The 16,508-nt window shown below is 36.5% G+C and overlaps 1 protein-coding gene across 1 annotated transcript in view; it reads right to left on the bottom strand.

Annotated features, from left to right (window-relative positions):
• Positions 1-231: 231 nt before the first annotated feature.
• LOC106123551 (sodium- and chloride-dependent glycine transporter 1-like) overlaps positions 232-16,508 on the bottom strand; it is an 81,445-nt gene continuing 65,168 nt past the window's right edge. The window contains exons 9-13 of the mRNA XM_013319948.1: positions 12,742-12,870; positions 6,214-6,423; positions 4,319-4,492; positions 2,157-2,339; positions 232-1,265 (exon numbers count right to left, since the gene is read on the bottom strand). Of these exons, the coding sequence (XP_013175402.1) occupies positions 576-1,265; positions 2,157-2,339; positions 4,319-4,492; positions 6,214-6,423; positions 12,742-12,870 (1,386 nt within the window). The 3' untranslated portion in view covers positions 232-575. The remainder of the gene's footprint in view (positions 1,266-2,156; positions 2,340-4,318; positions 4,493-6,213; positions 6,424-12,741; positions 12,871-16,508) is intronic.

The following is a 16,508-nucleotide window of genomic DNA, read 5'->3' as shown; positions in this document are numbered from 1 at the left end:
CGAAATCGGAATTTAGTGTTATAATTCAGGTATTTTAATACAGGTATACAGGTAACTTTTTACATTTATTACAGTTGGGCTATGTATCGCACAAATTACTAAAATAACATTAAATAGTACATTATTTTTTGTTTGTCAACACCTCAATTTTTCGTTTAATGTTTTATTTTTTATCTAGTTTTGAAGAATAAAGTAGGAAAAGAAAGAACTAATTTATTCATATTGTAATTCAAAAATCCAAAATATTTATAACCGATTTTACTTACTTACCCATTTCTAGTGAATTTTCAAATGAATTGCCAAATTAATCCTTAAATAGAAACACTATGGGTACGCGTCTATTGGCCACACGGATTAAACGGATTTGCTTTGTCTTGAAGCAATCAGGGCGGCGCGGATGTTGGATGCAGCTCTATGTAAAATCATACAAAGCAAAGTAAAATCCGTTGCGAACCTTGCGTGCAGTGCGTCCGGCGCTGGTCAATGGACGCGTACCTTTAAACACCGTTTGAAGTTTGTCTTTCGTTCTCGTCTACAACATACTGTTGATTTTATATTTGAATATTAATGTTACTTTAATCAGTTTCATTACTACACTTTGGCTGACTTTCGCTTTTAGATTTTCCTGCGTCGTAATATTTTTCACTGCTATCAAGTATACTTGGAATAGATTTAATTACATTACCTTCTATAGTAGATAAAATAGGGACTGGCGTTACATGAAGAGGTTCCATTTCTTTTGTTATATTATCTGTATGTATTTTAGCCGTTGTAAAAATTAAGGGACTTGGGCTATAAGCAGAAGATTTAGTGTTATCGATTTCAACAATTAATGAACTTTTTGTAGATTTTGAGGTGGTAGTATCGATGTCACCAAATATATTTGTATTCATAGGTACTGTTACGGATGTGCTAACACTTGCGACATCTACCGTAACACTTTTAAAAGTAATATTTACAGAAAAAGTAGAAGTCGTCGGGGAATTGTTTTGTACTTGAGAGATAATGTGTATATTATCAGATAATTCGTTTTTTTGATCAGTTTTAGATTTTAAAGTAACAACTTTTGCATTTTGATAAAGTTCACTGACATCGTTTTTTGACGAAAAATGTAGTTCATTAACTGTATCATCTGAATCGTCATTAAAATTCGGTATTTTACTTCTTATCGAACTGTGTTTAGGTTTAGGTGATGCAGCTGCCTTTCTCACTTCGTTCTCAACTGATCCAGTTATACATGTAGTTTCTATTTTATCTTGACATGGCTGAAAAGTAAAATTCAAAAAATTAAATACTGTAATTTTTTATTGACAGAACAAGGTTATTTTGTACGAAACACACAAAATATTATACATATACAGCGTGTCCCAAAATTTAACAATAGAACGGTAACGTTGTATAGCCAGATCCATAACTACACGGGGAAAAATACTAAAAGAATACAACTCTTTTTGTTTAAAAGTTACATTAACTTTTGGAACTTTTTTTATCATCTGATACCCTCCACCATATGATTAGACACTGTGGCTACAAATATGAACATATTCCTACAATTTTTTTTGGTATTGGCTACCTAAGTAACATAGCTATTAATTGAAGTTAAAAATTGGACTAAAACATTTGTAATTTAAGCACAAAAATAATTTCGTTGACTGTTTTCTTGAATTTTTTTTAACATTTTAACTTTCTACTACTTGCTACTGTTTAAAAAAATGTATGAACTAAAAAATTCTTAATAACTAAGCAAAATAACATTCACTTTTAGTTCTTAATAAGGAAGGTCTTAGAATTTTCGCAGGTTTTATCATTGTGTTGTTGCATTTTAGAATTTTGATGAGTTGCGCCAACTTTTGTAATAAAGTGCCGTGGTACTCTTCATAAATTTTTTTGCACAATAGTCATATGGTGTAGAGTATCAAATTATAAGAAAATTTAAAAAAGTTAAAGTAACTTTTAAACAAAAAGAGTTGGTTTTTTTTGTATTTTTCTCCGAGTATAATAGTTTACGATCAGGCTTTACACCATTACCGTTTAATCGTTGAATTTTGGGACACGCTGTATAAAAATTCTATACATTACTGATACATATGAGAAACTAATAATGAAAATGACAGCGATAGAAAACCTATTCAATAAACTAGTCCGACAGTACTTACAGTATTGTCTGCAGACTGCATTACAACAAGCGGGTGTAGGTGGGGTAAATCGCTGCACTCGCGCATTACTGGCGGCGACAGCTCTGGCTCGGTACGCATCACGCTTTTCGCCGGCGTACCCAGCGCGCACTTCGTGCCTGCCGGGCGCCACTCCTCCGTTGGACGCAACAGCAGGCATACTTTCTGCATATGATTAATGCATCACTATTATATTATATATCCTCGTATTAAACTTAAATTGTAAACAATTGTATTAAGAACAACGATTTGTTTAAAAATAACTGGTCAAGTGCGAGTAGGACTCGCGCCCCGAAGGTTACGAACAAACCTGTAGGTGTAAGTTAAGTAGTCTAGGTCGACTAGAAGTAACCTTTAGGTTTAGGTTTTCTTGCAGGTAGGTACGAGTTTAAAATGCGACTTAAATTGTTTTTTCTTTGATTGCGTTGATATAGAAGATTGATTTTGTTAAAGCTTACAGGCATTATAGACCTGAGGATTTGATATGAATTTCAATTTAAAACCTCTACACGTTCATGAGGAAAGGAGGGTACTAAGTTTAAATTAAAAGTTGCGAACATTTTGATAACGTAAACTTTTATTCATACCAAAAATGTAAATAATAGGTTTATTAAATCGAAAACTTTCGAAAAACTGTTTCGAGGACCGGTTCCGTATTACTGCACCACCGGCGGGGAAGCAGCACGGGAGTCCCTTTTAGACCTCACCCGCCGCCCGGCGCCCTCACACCGCGACCTTCAGTTCCGCTTCAGCACTACGCGCGCCGACACATCGATCATCTTTGTCTATTTTGTACATATCATCTTTTATCGTATTACAATCAACTGCAACCCACCAGCCTTTCATTCCATCACAGTCCACTCGCTCTACATATGGTCCTTCAACCGGAAAAAAAGGAATCATCAAGTAAGAAGACAACATTATTTATTTCCGTCTTTTTGGCCCCTTTGTACGAGACAAATAAATATTTTCATTTTTACATTTGACATTCCATCTGGTTACTTTTTGTGCACTCGGTAGTTATTTGCCGTATAGTCGGCGCGCGCGCATCCATTGCAAGGGACCTTTGGACCCTTACAATTTTCAATATACCGAGCACAAGTCATTTTTCAAAAACATGCGATTCTTTTTCCTGTATTACAATGATATATTTATACTCAAAGCAAATCAATTTACAGTTTTTTATCTACTCATAAAAATACAAAGTTTCGCTTATAATGTGAATAAATGAAAAATATAACATAAGGGCTTGCGGGTTACTACATAAAAATCTGGATGACTTATTTGGATACATATACTGGATATTTATATATTTTTTTTAAATTGTGTTTTTTGGAAATTATATTCAAGTACGAATTACTAACAAAATTATATTTGAATAATATTTTTCGATATTTAACAACGCCATCTGCTGTTGTGTCGTTAAAGCAATTAGTTGCCCACAAAAATAGTATTATTATTCGCCAATAGATGTCAGGAAAAGTCATATTTTTCAGTTCTTTTTGATATTTTTCTATAATTTATTTGTATTGTTTTGTTAATTTTCTAAAAATGATTCCTAGCTAGATGATTTTTTTGTCCCCGAAACCCCCAATATACAAAATTTTATGAAAATCGTTGGAGCCGATTCCGAGATTCCAATTATATGTCTATATTTTTTTTGTAGGTCGTATAGTTTAGCCAGCGTAAGCCAAGAAAGTAAAATTGTCCCATTTTTCTCCGAGTTTTTGGCACGGTTTATTGGGAATAACTCAAAAACTACTGGATGTATTTTAATGATTCAAAAAATAAGACCAAATGACACGCAACACCTTTCGAATAAAAAACAATTATTAAATGGGACTACTAGGGGCGGAGTTATCGACGAACATACGGAGGAATTGAGAATCCTTTCCTTTTTGAAGTCGTTTAAATAATGGAACCCACCTGCAAGCATGACCGTTAGATAAAAAAATCAATATTGGAGCTCGAGGAGCACCCATAAAAAAAGACGAATTGGTGTGTTCCTTCTTTTTGATGTCTGCTTAAAATGAAATGCTACTAATTAGAGGCTTTTAAATTCGATCAACACCATCCTTAAGACCTCCATATGTGACATTAATTAGTAAATGAATAAAAAGAAACATTTAACGTAATTTACATACCTCCAATATTGTAAGATCATCGGATCCACTGCATGTCTGATGAACAGCCATGAGCACTACCACGACCACAGGCAGCACTCCGATCGTCCAGCCCACGGCTTCCGCCCACATCGGGTACACGTAGTGTCCGTACGATAAAGGCTTGTATACGATCCAGTTTAACACCATTATTAACTGAAATTTTAAATTTTTTTCTATTTAGCGTTCGCTCTCTCTGTTTACATATTCAGTATACTTAGTGGGGCCATATGTTCTGTATGACAGTTCACTCCCTAACGCAGTACCGAGTGTTTCATTCGTCTATACTGTAAACAAGTGCAACATTATCATTAGGAGTTCGCCGCGCGTCCGTTTGACTCAAGACAGCGATATAAATGGAGAACACAAGAGGTACGTGAGGAACAAATGGCGCACAAAGATTTAGACAGAATGAGGAATCTATAAATAAAAGTCAGTGGGAGGACAGTTCTTCGGAAGAAGTTTGGAATACTCTATCCACTGGTAGATACAGTTAATCCAAATGTTAATCGTTAAAGCGTTAAATTATCGAAAGTTCACCGCAATTTAAAGTTTATCGTTAAAGTTAACCGTATGAAACTCATACTACTTTTGGGTTAAGACAAATAGGTGACACAACTAGAAAGAAGAATTAAACACATATTAGTTGATGCAATTTACACTTATTGTGTAAGCTATCATTGTTGCAAACTTTAATCTATTTATTTTATGGTGTCATTTGAATTATAGTGCATGTAAACATTCCAGTCTCTGTTCATTGTTCAGTTCTTACAGGATTTTATAGGTCAATGAGTGTCAGGTTAGTTAAGGGATAATTTCATTCGAGTAGTTATTCTTTATTTGTTGTCGGGAGTATGGTGCTCGGTGGATTTAAACGACTCCAGCACACCGCCCTAAATAGCTCAGCACATAACTGCTTTACATAAATAACCGAAATACTAAACGAACTAACTAAAGTAGAAAGAGGAATTATAAATAAAATATTTAAAATTGAAAAGTTGATTCTAAAACTGAAATAACCTATCGGTAATTAAGCCGTGGTGTGCCAACTAGAGTTGTTGTATTAATTCGATATCTTAGAGGCTTCTATGAAACATTGAATTACAAACTTTTCCGAAGTTGACTCAGAATGAATATTTGGATTTAGAGGCTATAAAGCTTGGTGGAACAAATTATTTTTTTGACTCAAAACGGAAAATTGTTTTTTTCGGGTAATTAGCAGGTTGTCAATAAAAAATATAACATTATTTTAAATTCTTTCTTAAAATAAAAAACAGTAGGCTTAAGTTAGAAATTAAAAAAATACGAAGCCGAAACGTTTAGTAATATTTATATCTATCAAAGAGACAACTTTGCTTTACACTGAATACCTAATAATACCTGGAGTTGATTTTAGGCAAGTATGAAACTCTTTCCACTTTTTTATATTCGTCTTAACAACAACATCGCCTTTATAACTGAAATATGAACTGGGTTTCCTCGGATGGATTCACCAACAATGTGGTTTCGTCCTCACGCACCGCTCGCGTCGACTGACTCAACTGCTTAAATTTCCGCGCCGTGTAAGAAAACGGGACAATATGGCGTCCCATCATTCTTTTCTGGGACACCGGGATTCGTACCTATAAAAAGAGACTCGTAACTTTTTATAGAGAGTTTGAGATTTTTTTATGTCGATTTTCTTTTTTGGTAGAACATATACCAAGATCAATGCAGTATGGAGAATTTCTTAATTATTTACTGAATTCGAACTGTACGACGTTTTAGTGTTGGTTTAAAATTGACAACGGATAATAATATTTCACAATAATTCGTCTTTATGCACTGTCCTAGTGAGAGTCATAAAATGAGTGGTTCATAGACCTAAATGTCCCTACCATTAGAGCAGCGGGGGTTATGATACGCCACATGACGCTCCAGAAAATGACCCAGAGCTTGGACTTGCGGCCGATCATGCCCTGAATGTCATGGCAGAATTTCTCTGCGCCGTAGATCCACGCTATGAGGATGCATTCGCCGAAGGCCATGATCAGCACCGACCAGTTCGCTGCGTACTTGTCCATCAATTGCAGCCAGTACATTCCGCTCTGGAAACAATAGGTAAACCATTATTTATAACCATATTTATAATATCGGCACCCGGATATGTTACGGCATTTTTTAATAGAATTACGGAATCTTTGGTTTACAATAATGTAGTCTATTTGATTCCGTATTATATTACTGAGATTCTCGGTGATGTCCATGTGTACTATATTTGCTATATTAAAGGGCCTGTCCCACCGGTGTCTGATATGTTTTGGATAGTGTAAAAATGACGTTTATATTTATTAGCTCATAAAATTCGGTTCCACACGTTACAGAAAAAAAAAGTTATAACAAATAACTAGGTATAAATAATACGATCTGTATCACGAAAGCCCATAATTATGTCATTAATCTCAATTTAATCAGCTTCAGTCAAATATAAGGAATTAAGTTGATGTCAGGATTAGTGATTAGAGGACTCTCAGAAGATCCTTCACTATTTATGGACATAGCTAGGTTTTTTCCAATATTTGCAAAAAACTCATTGACGGAGTTTACTGTATTCATGTTACCTGGGAGATTTAGTAATTCACATGAATTGTTAGCACGCTTGTTCATTCACATAATGGACTTAATTATATCCCTTGTCGCTTCAGGGTTGTTTTTAGCTTGTAGGAGTTTATTTGTTTCATACTCGCATTTTAGTTTTTTTAATAGGTTGTTGCAGAAGTTGCGATATCTAGTATAAGTAACTTTTTTGATCATATAGTCAGGATCTTTTTTGTACTTGGAACGCAATTTGTCTCGATTTATTATACATAGGAGAAGGCCCGATGTAATCCAAGGTTTAAGTATTCTTTTCCTTTCGGGTACTTTAATATTCCATTCCATGCCCAATCTCCCCCCCCCCTACCCCTTTAATACAGCATGGCAGTGGGATTGGAAGAGAAAGTACCACAGGGACCTCCCAAAACCACTGGTTTTGGAGAATCCCCCTCCGCCCGCTTACGCCTGAACTCCCCCTTGGAGTCTGGGGGCAAGCGCGCGGCGTATTCTGGGGGGGGGGGCACCATGCCGCTCGCTGGATGTAAATACCGGAGCAAACGAGGCCAGGCACTTTCACTCCTTGCCACCCACGCAGTGGACTTCTGCAATATCAGGGGGCTCCTTTCTAACTTGGAGGCAGTTTACTACCATCTCTTTGGACTTTGCCTTGTCTTATAATCTGACGCAGCTGGTCGCCTCGCCCACGCGAATCCCAGATGTGGAAGATCATACACCTTCCCTATTGGACCTTTTGCTGACCTCTCATCCGGACAGCTATCAGGTTTCTGTCGACGCCCTCTTGGGCACGTCGGACCACTGCCTGATCCGGACCACAGTGCCTATCTCGGGTTGCCCGCGGTTCAAACCAAATGGCTTTCGCCAAGTGCGGCACTACAGGTCGGCAGAGTGGGTTGAGATGCGGGCCTTTTTTGCATCCTACCCATGGGAGCGAGTTTGCTTCAGGCTGGATGATCCCGACGCTGTTTCCGACTCTGTCACCGATGTGATTTCAGTTTCAGATTCAGGGGATGGATTTTTTATTACGTCTTCTGTTGTGCCCATCGGAGGCAGTCGCCGGCCCTGGTTTGGTAGGTCTTGCAAATTAGCCGCGCGCTACAAGCAGGACTGTTATCGAGCCTGGGCTGAGGCGTCAGCAGCTAGGGTTGTAAACACCAGCCAGCTTAATCAGAAGTATAACTCTGCCTCCAGGTCCTTCAAAAGAGTGATTGCCAAGGCAAAGTTAGAACACGTGGCCAGCATTGGTGAGAGGCTAGTGCACCTTCCTTTGGGAACTCGCGTGTTCTGGTCTCTTACCAAGGCTGTCCAGGGGAACTTCTGTAAACCGTCCCTACCATGTTTGTGCAGGTGGGATGACTCGTTGGCCCACACCGCAAAAGAGAAAGACGATCTCCTGGGCTCTCTTTTTGCGGCCAACTCTCTCTGGATGACAAAGATAAACTCGCTGTCGAAAATCCCTTGCGACGAGACCTCCATGTCCGAAATCCAGTTTATCTAGAGATCAGTGCGATAAGCGCTGCAATCTCTAGATATTCTTAAGTCGAGTGGGCCTGACGGTATACTCCCCCTCGTACTTCGGACTTGTACTCCTGAGTTGGCATTGTCCCGAAGTCATGGAAGACTGCCATAGTCCACCCGATCCTAAAAAAGGCGATAGCTCAGACCCGTCCAACTACAGACCGATTGCCATTACCACCTTGTTCTCGAAAGTCATGGAAACGACCATCAATTGGCAGCTCATGAGGTACCTTGAGGAGCACCAGCTGATTAGCGATCATCAGTACGGCTTCCGACAGCGTCGCTCAGCTGGTGATCTTGTGGTGTTTGTCCGATTATGTGTTTCAGTCTCGGTCACCGTTGACTAATATCCGCTGGTAGTTTCTTTCTTTATTGCGTGTATGCCAATGCAGTGCTTGAAACCGGTTATTACATTTGTATTATATATTTTTATCGAAAAAAAAAGCGAGCACTTAGTTGCGCATCTAATCCAATAGCAATTTTACGAGTGAAAACAATTTACAAAACACAAAACACGTCAACTCTCGAGCGTCGCTCGAATGGGATTATTGGATATGTCATATAACAGAAATATGAATAGTGAAACATGGCCAGCTAACAGTCCGGATTTAAAAGCAATTATTGGAATTTTGAAGCTGTCATAAATATGTATGAGATGAAAGGATGTTACAATACAATTGCACGGCAAAGGTTTGTAGCCGAGCGAAAATATAAATGGCATACTTCATTTATTCATCATGTCAGTTGATGACAAATTGATTCAAGCATTTCCATTTGATATATATATATATATATATCAAATATATATATATATATATATATATATATATATATATATATATAGTGTGTCTATTTAAGATAGATTACTTTGACAATTCACTAGATATCGGTTGAGTAGAATCGATTTTGAATCTTTTCGATTTACGATTGTTGTTCTCATAGAACCTGGAATCGAAAATTTCGTGATTATTGTTTTTGAATTACAATATGAATAAAATTGTTTCTTTTTATGCCAACTTAATTTTATTTTAAAATATTAAACCAAAAATTTAGATGTTGACAGAGAAAAAGAAATGGTTGACTGTTTTTTTTAGTTATTTACGCGAGACATAACTAAATATCTCTAATAAATTCAAAAAGTTATAAAGTATTTAAGTAACAGTATTTATTTGTTAGATTCATATTATTACAAGACAGATTCTCGATCGTTAACAGTTGATCATTATACGCGTAAAGTCGACACTAGGACAAACGTCCATTAAGAACAACATTAATCGTCATACAAAATTAATTCCATACTTCATAGGCGTCACTTGTCAAACAAATCTATCCTAAAAACACACTATAAAAACAAATTAGGGAACATGTCAGTTGAGTGAAACCAAAAGGTGAGGAATCAATAAAATTTTATTATGACAAACTTGGGATTGGTATGCATGTAACATGGAGGGAAAAAATTTTCAAACCATTATTGGTGTAAGTGGCATTAGCTGCCGGAAGTCACATTATTTATTCATTTTGTATTGCCTTAAGATTGAACCTACATTTTATATTTTTGAGTGTTGATCCTGAGTAAGTCAAGGTTTGGTTTTTAAATTAATTTAGAAAACCTTCCTAACAACTGAAATTGATTATCTGGATCGGTTTTAATCCATTTATTCATTAGTGGTGGTCAAGTAAATATGGTAATATATATCATGTTTGGTTTGGCATTTCCTTTGATGAATGTTATAGATGCATAAAAATATACTTGGTGTTTGAGCTGACAGGAGAAGCCATGTAGGAGATCAAGTCACCGCCTAAGGGACCTAACTTTATAAAAGCCGCGCTTGCCGATGAGCAGCGCGCCTGTAAAGAGCTTGTCGCGAGCAGGACGCCGATGAAGCGCCTGACGCGAGTAAGGCGCCTCTCCCCAGCAGCGTGCCAGTGACGCACTTGTAGCGAGCAGCGCGCCAATGGGCCGCCTGGCCCGATCAGCGTGTCTGTTCCGAGCAGCGCGCCAGTGACACGTATGTAGCGAGCAGCGCGCCAATGGGTCGCCTGTTGCAAGCTGCGCGCCAGTGAATGCCAGATGAATTCAACGGTAATACTACAAAGCGACAAGCAGACAGTAGTATCGTACACGAAAAACGAAGGCGGAACAAAGTCAGCAATGCTTCTAAGGCTGACAAATGATCTTCTGGTCCTGACAGACAGCTTGAACGTTGTATTGATCCCTCACCACCTTTTTTTTTCTTGATATCGGGGGGGAAATCTTCGTAAGATACCCTGCCTTTTGGGGGAAAGACAGGGTTATGTGATATTCTTACTCACTAAAACCCCCTCGGTGGCCAACCTCAAGTGCGACTACGAGGGTCCCGGGATCTCCAAAGGAACGCACCAGAACCCTCTGCACGACTCCAGGAACATACTACCTCGTGCCTTCGCAAGATTCGGCAACATCGGACTACACAATGTTGCCGTCTTCTCGGGGATCCCTCACCACCTACCGGGGTGATACAAAACCGGTGCCGATCTTGGAGTGGTATCTGTTAGGCATGGCGACGGCAACCAAGGGGACGAAGCCATTTTGGCGTCCCGACCTAAAGAGACGGGCCCTAATAGGTCCGATAAGGATACTGGATCTACAAGCTGTTAATAGAAACATCAATAAACCGATCACCAGCACAGATTCAGAGCCTTCATTTGGAAGCTTGGTTGATTTGGGGTGGAACGCGTTTATAGGAGATTGGACACTACAGGACAAGCAGCTTCTTTCAACATGTTGGAGAGCTTCGACTCTTAGGACATTTATTCCTATACGGAACAAGTGGTTGCAGTGGTGTGTTCAAAACTATATGGACTTTAGGCGACCTTTACCTGAAAACGTGGCTAGATAATTAGCAAAACTGTGTTTTACTGATCGTTTAGTTTATCGTTCTATTCTGATTCACAAATCTGTCAAAACCTCTGTTTGTGAAACTCTGTGCAACATTCAGATCTCATCTAACAACCTAGTTAAACATATGAATAAAGCTATTTTCTTGGCTAAGACTGTACCACCGAAGTTACCAATTTGGGATGCAAGGTTGGTCATTCGTTGGCCTAGGTTCATGATTTAACACTTTGACATTGCTATCCAACCCAATTCGTGGATAATATTGCTTCAATAGCATTGCATCCCAAATTAGGTTCAAAGACAGATTCGACATCCTTTCAGCAATCAAACCGAACCCTTAGTGCCTCACCAGATAGAAATACGAATCAGGTATTTTGGTTGAAGAGTACAAAGAAAATTACAGGTTCTCATACAAATTTGTATAAAACAACTAGGGAACCTTTTAAGCCCGCCACGGCCGTAAATATAGGTGGCTGGGTAAAACGAACTCTTTCAGATGCTGGCATCAATGCTTCTTCTGAAAGTTGTAGGTCAACCGTTTCAACTCTTAATTTCATAGAAAAGTATCCAATAAATGATATTTTAATTAGCAATGTTGAAGTGTTCTTGCTTTAGATACGATTCAAGTGTTTGTATAATATAATTTGTTTTTTTTTCTATAAGAGAAGGGGTTACAGTGTCATTGGCTTTACGATCATATCCTGTTGATTAATTATCATATGTATGTGTTGCGATATCATGAAAGTTTATTACTCAGGGCAAATATCAATTTGCCACTGGTATCACCTCTATCAAGAGTATGAGCCATGTAATGTAAAAAGAAAATTCAAATTGTCCGTTAAGCGGCACTGAGAACAAAGCAATTTTTCATTGGATATTTTTTTCTACTTAAAAATTTTCTTGATCCCCAGTCACTTTTGATGTGTGATAAACAATTTTGTGATATGGAAAAATGTGAAGAAATTAATGTATGAATGACTTAAAAGATAATGGAATAAAATCTTTTTTTTATCATAAAGTGGCAAAAGAGCGAGCGACCACCTGAAATCGCTGAAATGGCGAATTGACCGTTGCCCATAGACATATGCAATGGCATATGCGTTGCCTACCTTTAATCGACGGAAGAGACGATGCACAGAAAGAAAATATTTTCCTTTTTCATGCCTCCTCTTATCCGGAAAGTCCACTTCCACTTTACATCCTTACCTTTTAAGAAAAAGGGTCGGAAGGGAAAGAGGACTAAATTAGGTCTCCGGGACGCACACTCATCAGACGAAACACGAAATTCCTTCCACTTCACACCGATCTTCTGTGTGGTCGTGGTATTACACCGGGCGAGCCGGGCCAATTCGTGCGAAGATTTTAAAGCGGGCTCTACCACTGTTAAAAAATCTTAAAAAAGGATTGTTTTGCTTACATTTGTGGTGAAAATAAGACCTCCTAAGTAGCCAAATAAAGCGACTGTCATCAGTACACCTTCTTTATTCTGTCGGAAATTCGGAAAACGATCAAGTATTGCTGTTGACACCGTCTCCATCAGCGCGAACTGAAATGATAATAATACGCATACTCATCTACTCTGCATTAAAAGTAGTGTGGCAAGTGATTGACAAATAGTACAAAATAACGAACAATTATTTTTACAATTAAGGCATCTGATAGCGAGATATAGCTGTGGCAATTGACCTTTCCGAAAAAAATATCATTGATTTTTTTAAGTACATTTATCAAAAGTTTATCTTATAATATAATATAATAATTCGAGAGTCGTTGTAAAAAATCAAAACTTTTGTTCTAGTGAACTATAACGGTTTTAAAAGTGATAAGAATGACACCACCCGTGATCTTTCGTCTTTCTTAGTTATTTCGCGCGATGTATGCTGTATACACATATATGTATAAAGACAGTTTAACGTATAACAAAATGATTGGTAGCAACTCATTTATAAAGTTCGACATGTTGGATTGGTTATTATTCATTTATAAATGTTATGAGCTACCTCTGATGTTAAGTAGTTTTATTACTAAATCTAAATTGAGGAGCAAAAGATTGGCATGCTTAGAACATTTTATGCAGAGGGATGATGGTCATATAAACAAAAAAGTAATGAGATTGAATTTGGATGGCTACAAAGGTAGAGGAAGACCCAGTGGCAGATTTACCAATAGGCTGAGTGGGCTGGAGTCTAAGATTTACTTTCGATTTTAAGATTTTTTTTTCAATTTAATTAAAAATGTGCCAAACCTAACCTAACCTATCCAGTACTTTTTTAGGTTTTTTAAGTTTCAAAATAAAAAGTTGCCAGCGTCGGTTTTTTAATACAAGTATGAAGTGGGGACCTTCAAGAGTAGAGTGAATAGGTATTTACTAAGCTATCGCGTACTATCTTTCGACTATATCATCACTTATGGGCCCAAAACACATCACCGCCGCCAAAAATTTGCAGTTTCCATTCCTGACAAGGATCGATAATTTTTAAAACCAAAAAAAATAATAGTAGGATGAAACTCATTAGAAAAGGAGGGGAATATTATAAAAATGAAAGGAAAAATAATTCACGGGCGATTTGAGGTCGGGAAGGGGATGAGGGTGAGTTTTTAAGGGTAAAAAACGGTTTTTCTCGATTTCCGGCAAAACTAAAAGTCCTATCGAAAAAAGTCAAATGGCAAAGTTGTAGGTAACAAAAAGATCTAAAACTTGTGTATTTTCACTTTTTTCACATAAAATCAAAATTTATGTGAAAAATTCAAAAACCAAGTTTTTGGTTTTTTATTTTTATCTTTTACAAAAATAATTTTTTTTAACGCAATTTAGTGAAAATTTACCTTTTTATGTCCCAAATACGCTGTAATTTATTTGATTAAAAATATTTATTTTCACCTTATTTTGAATTTATATCGAAAAAGTACCCTAATTTTCAATAGAAAATTCACCCGTCAAAATATCAGCTTTTTTCAGAAAGTTGGTATGTTTTCTGCTCGTTGAAATCTCTACTTTCCGATGGTTAAAAAAATATATGTTACCATAGTAAATCTTCTCGGAAAATGCAATGGAATGCAAATGTAAGAGACTTATTGATAGTTTGTTATGAAGAAGTTACATATTTCATAAGGCTATGAATCCCGATGGCGAGTATTTTTCTCGAAAATACAAAGCATAAAAGATAGACGAAAAAAAATTTTGCGCCTACTTTAAAATAAAGGAACGTACCCATACTACGTGACCCGTTTAGGGGGGGGGGGAGTCCTTAAAACATTAGGGTCAGTCACAGGAAGTAGTCGTTAGTTGTTATTTTTCATAATACATAACTCTATAGAGTATGAGCCAAATTATTATTTTTTAAATTTTTGCCTGTGAAATGATTAAAAATCATAATTATGAATTACTACGTAAAAACTTAAGAGGGGGGGGGGGTTGTCTTGGCATTTACTACGAGTGGTCACCGAGGCGAGGGGGGGGTCAAAAAAACTAAAAAAATAGGTCACGTAGTATGGGTATGTTCTCAAAGTGTATCATAATTTGAAAAGCTATTATAGTGTGTATATTTAAGATAGATTACTTTGACAACTGACGCCTATAAAATGTCGAATAATTTTTTTTAAGGATTATTAAGGATAATGCTGTACTTAATGGACGCTTATCATAGTGTCGAACCGTCGCGCACAACGAATAACTGCGAACCATCGAGAATCGGTCTTAATAAAATATTTCAACAAATGGATAGTATAATTTAGGTATTTTATAACTTTTTAAATTTATTACATTTATTTGACTATGTATCGCACTATTAATTAAAAAAAATATCTTTTTTGTTTGTCAACACCGCAATTTTAGGTTTTATGTCTTATTTCTTTACGTCGTTATGAAGAATAAAGTAGGAATTTTATTAATATTGTCATTCAAAATTAATAATCACGAAATTTTCGATTGCAAATTCTATGAGAACATCCATCGAAAAACAAAAATTTTTTTAATCAATTTTACTAGACCCATATCCAGTGAATTGTCAAACTAATCTATCTTAAATAGACTCACTATATATATACATATAATATATATGCGGGTTATCAAAATATATACAGAAAAAAAATAGAGGAAGGAAACCTGTTACTGCTTGTCAACAAGTGTGACAGCGCAACGCCGGAAAGTCGCCGCGGTGCGGCGCCGCGCCGCTACAATCGGCACTGACGCCACTGCCAATTGTATTAATTAATTATTCAAAAAAATCTCTATGTGCTCTTTCAAACTATGTTTTACATCAAATCCAAATTTCACCTAGATCCGTTGAGCTGTTCTGGAGATACCCAGTAACAAACATGTATCCATCCATTCAACGATTCGCATTCGCTTGACTCTAACTAAATTTAAAAGTACAAGTTTATGGGACTACTAGTTAAACTAGAAAAAGGGAAGTTAAACCTTATAATTAGGATAATTATAATTGTACTGCGATAAAAAAAATAATACACTTTATAAAACCTTGTGCGTCGACGCCTCATTAGTAATAAGGCAAGGGAGATGATGATGATGATGATGCGTTTAGGTGAAAAGTGATGAAATTGACTTATCAACTAAATTGATTATTTGTAAATTATAAATACAATTGGCTAACCTGAACCCAAAGTGGTTTATGATTAACGTGGCCATTTATTTTTTTGACTCAAAACGGGACATTTCTTAATTTTGAGGTAATTAAAAAGTAGTCAACGAAAATTAAAATGTTTTACAAGATCTTTATTCAAATAAGCTTAGTAAGCTTAAGTTACAAATAAAAAATACATATACAGCGTGTCCCAAAATTAAAAGACCAACTTTTGTAATTAAGTTCCGTGGTACTCTTCATATATTTTTACACAGTAGCATGTCAAAGTTGGTTAATAGCTAAAATTATGTAATTTATTTTTTGTGATTAAAATACGAATGTTTTGATCCCATTATTAATTGCGTTTAATAGCTATATTACTTAGGTAGCTAATAGAATAAAAAATACAGGAATATGTTCATATTTGTAGCCACAGTGTGGATGCTACTATATTTATGAGCACTTTGCATGTACTCATTTATTTGACGCTGTGAATGTACCGATGTATTTGAGCAGAGTGAATGTATCTATTAATTTGAGGTCTTTTGTTGTACTTATATAATTGATTGAAGTACCATCAGTATATATTTGCATATCATGT

Source organism: Papilio xuthus, unplaced genomic scaffold, assembly GCF_000836235.2.
Source record: "Papilio xuthus unplaced genomic scaffold, Pxut_1.1 DF826115.1, whole genome shotgun sequence".
Taxonomy (NCBI): domain Eukaryota; kingdom Metazoa; phylum Arthropoda; class Insecta; order Lepidoptera; family Papilionidae; genus Papilio; species Papilio xuthus.
This window is presented reverse-complemented; position numbering and strand designations above follow the sequence as displayed.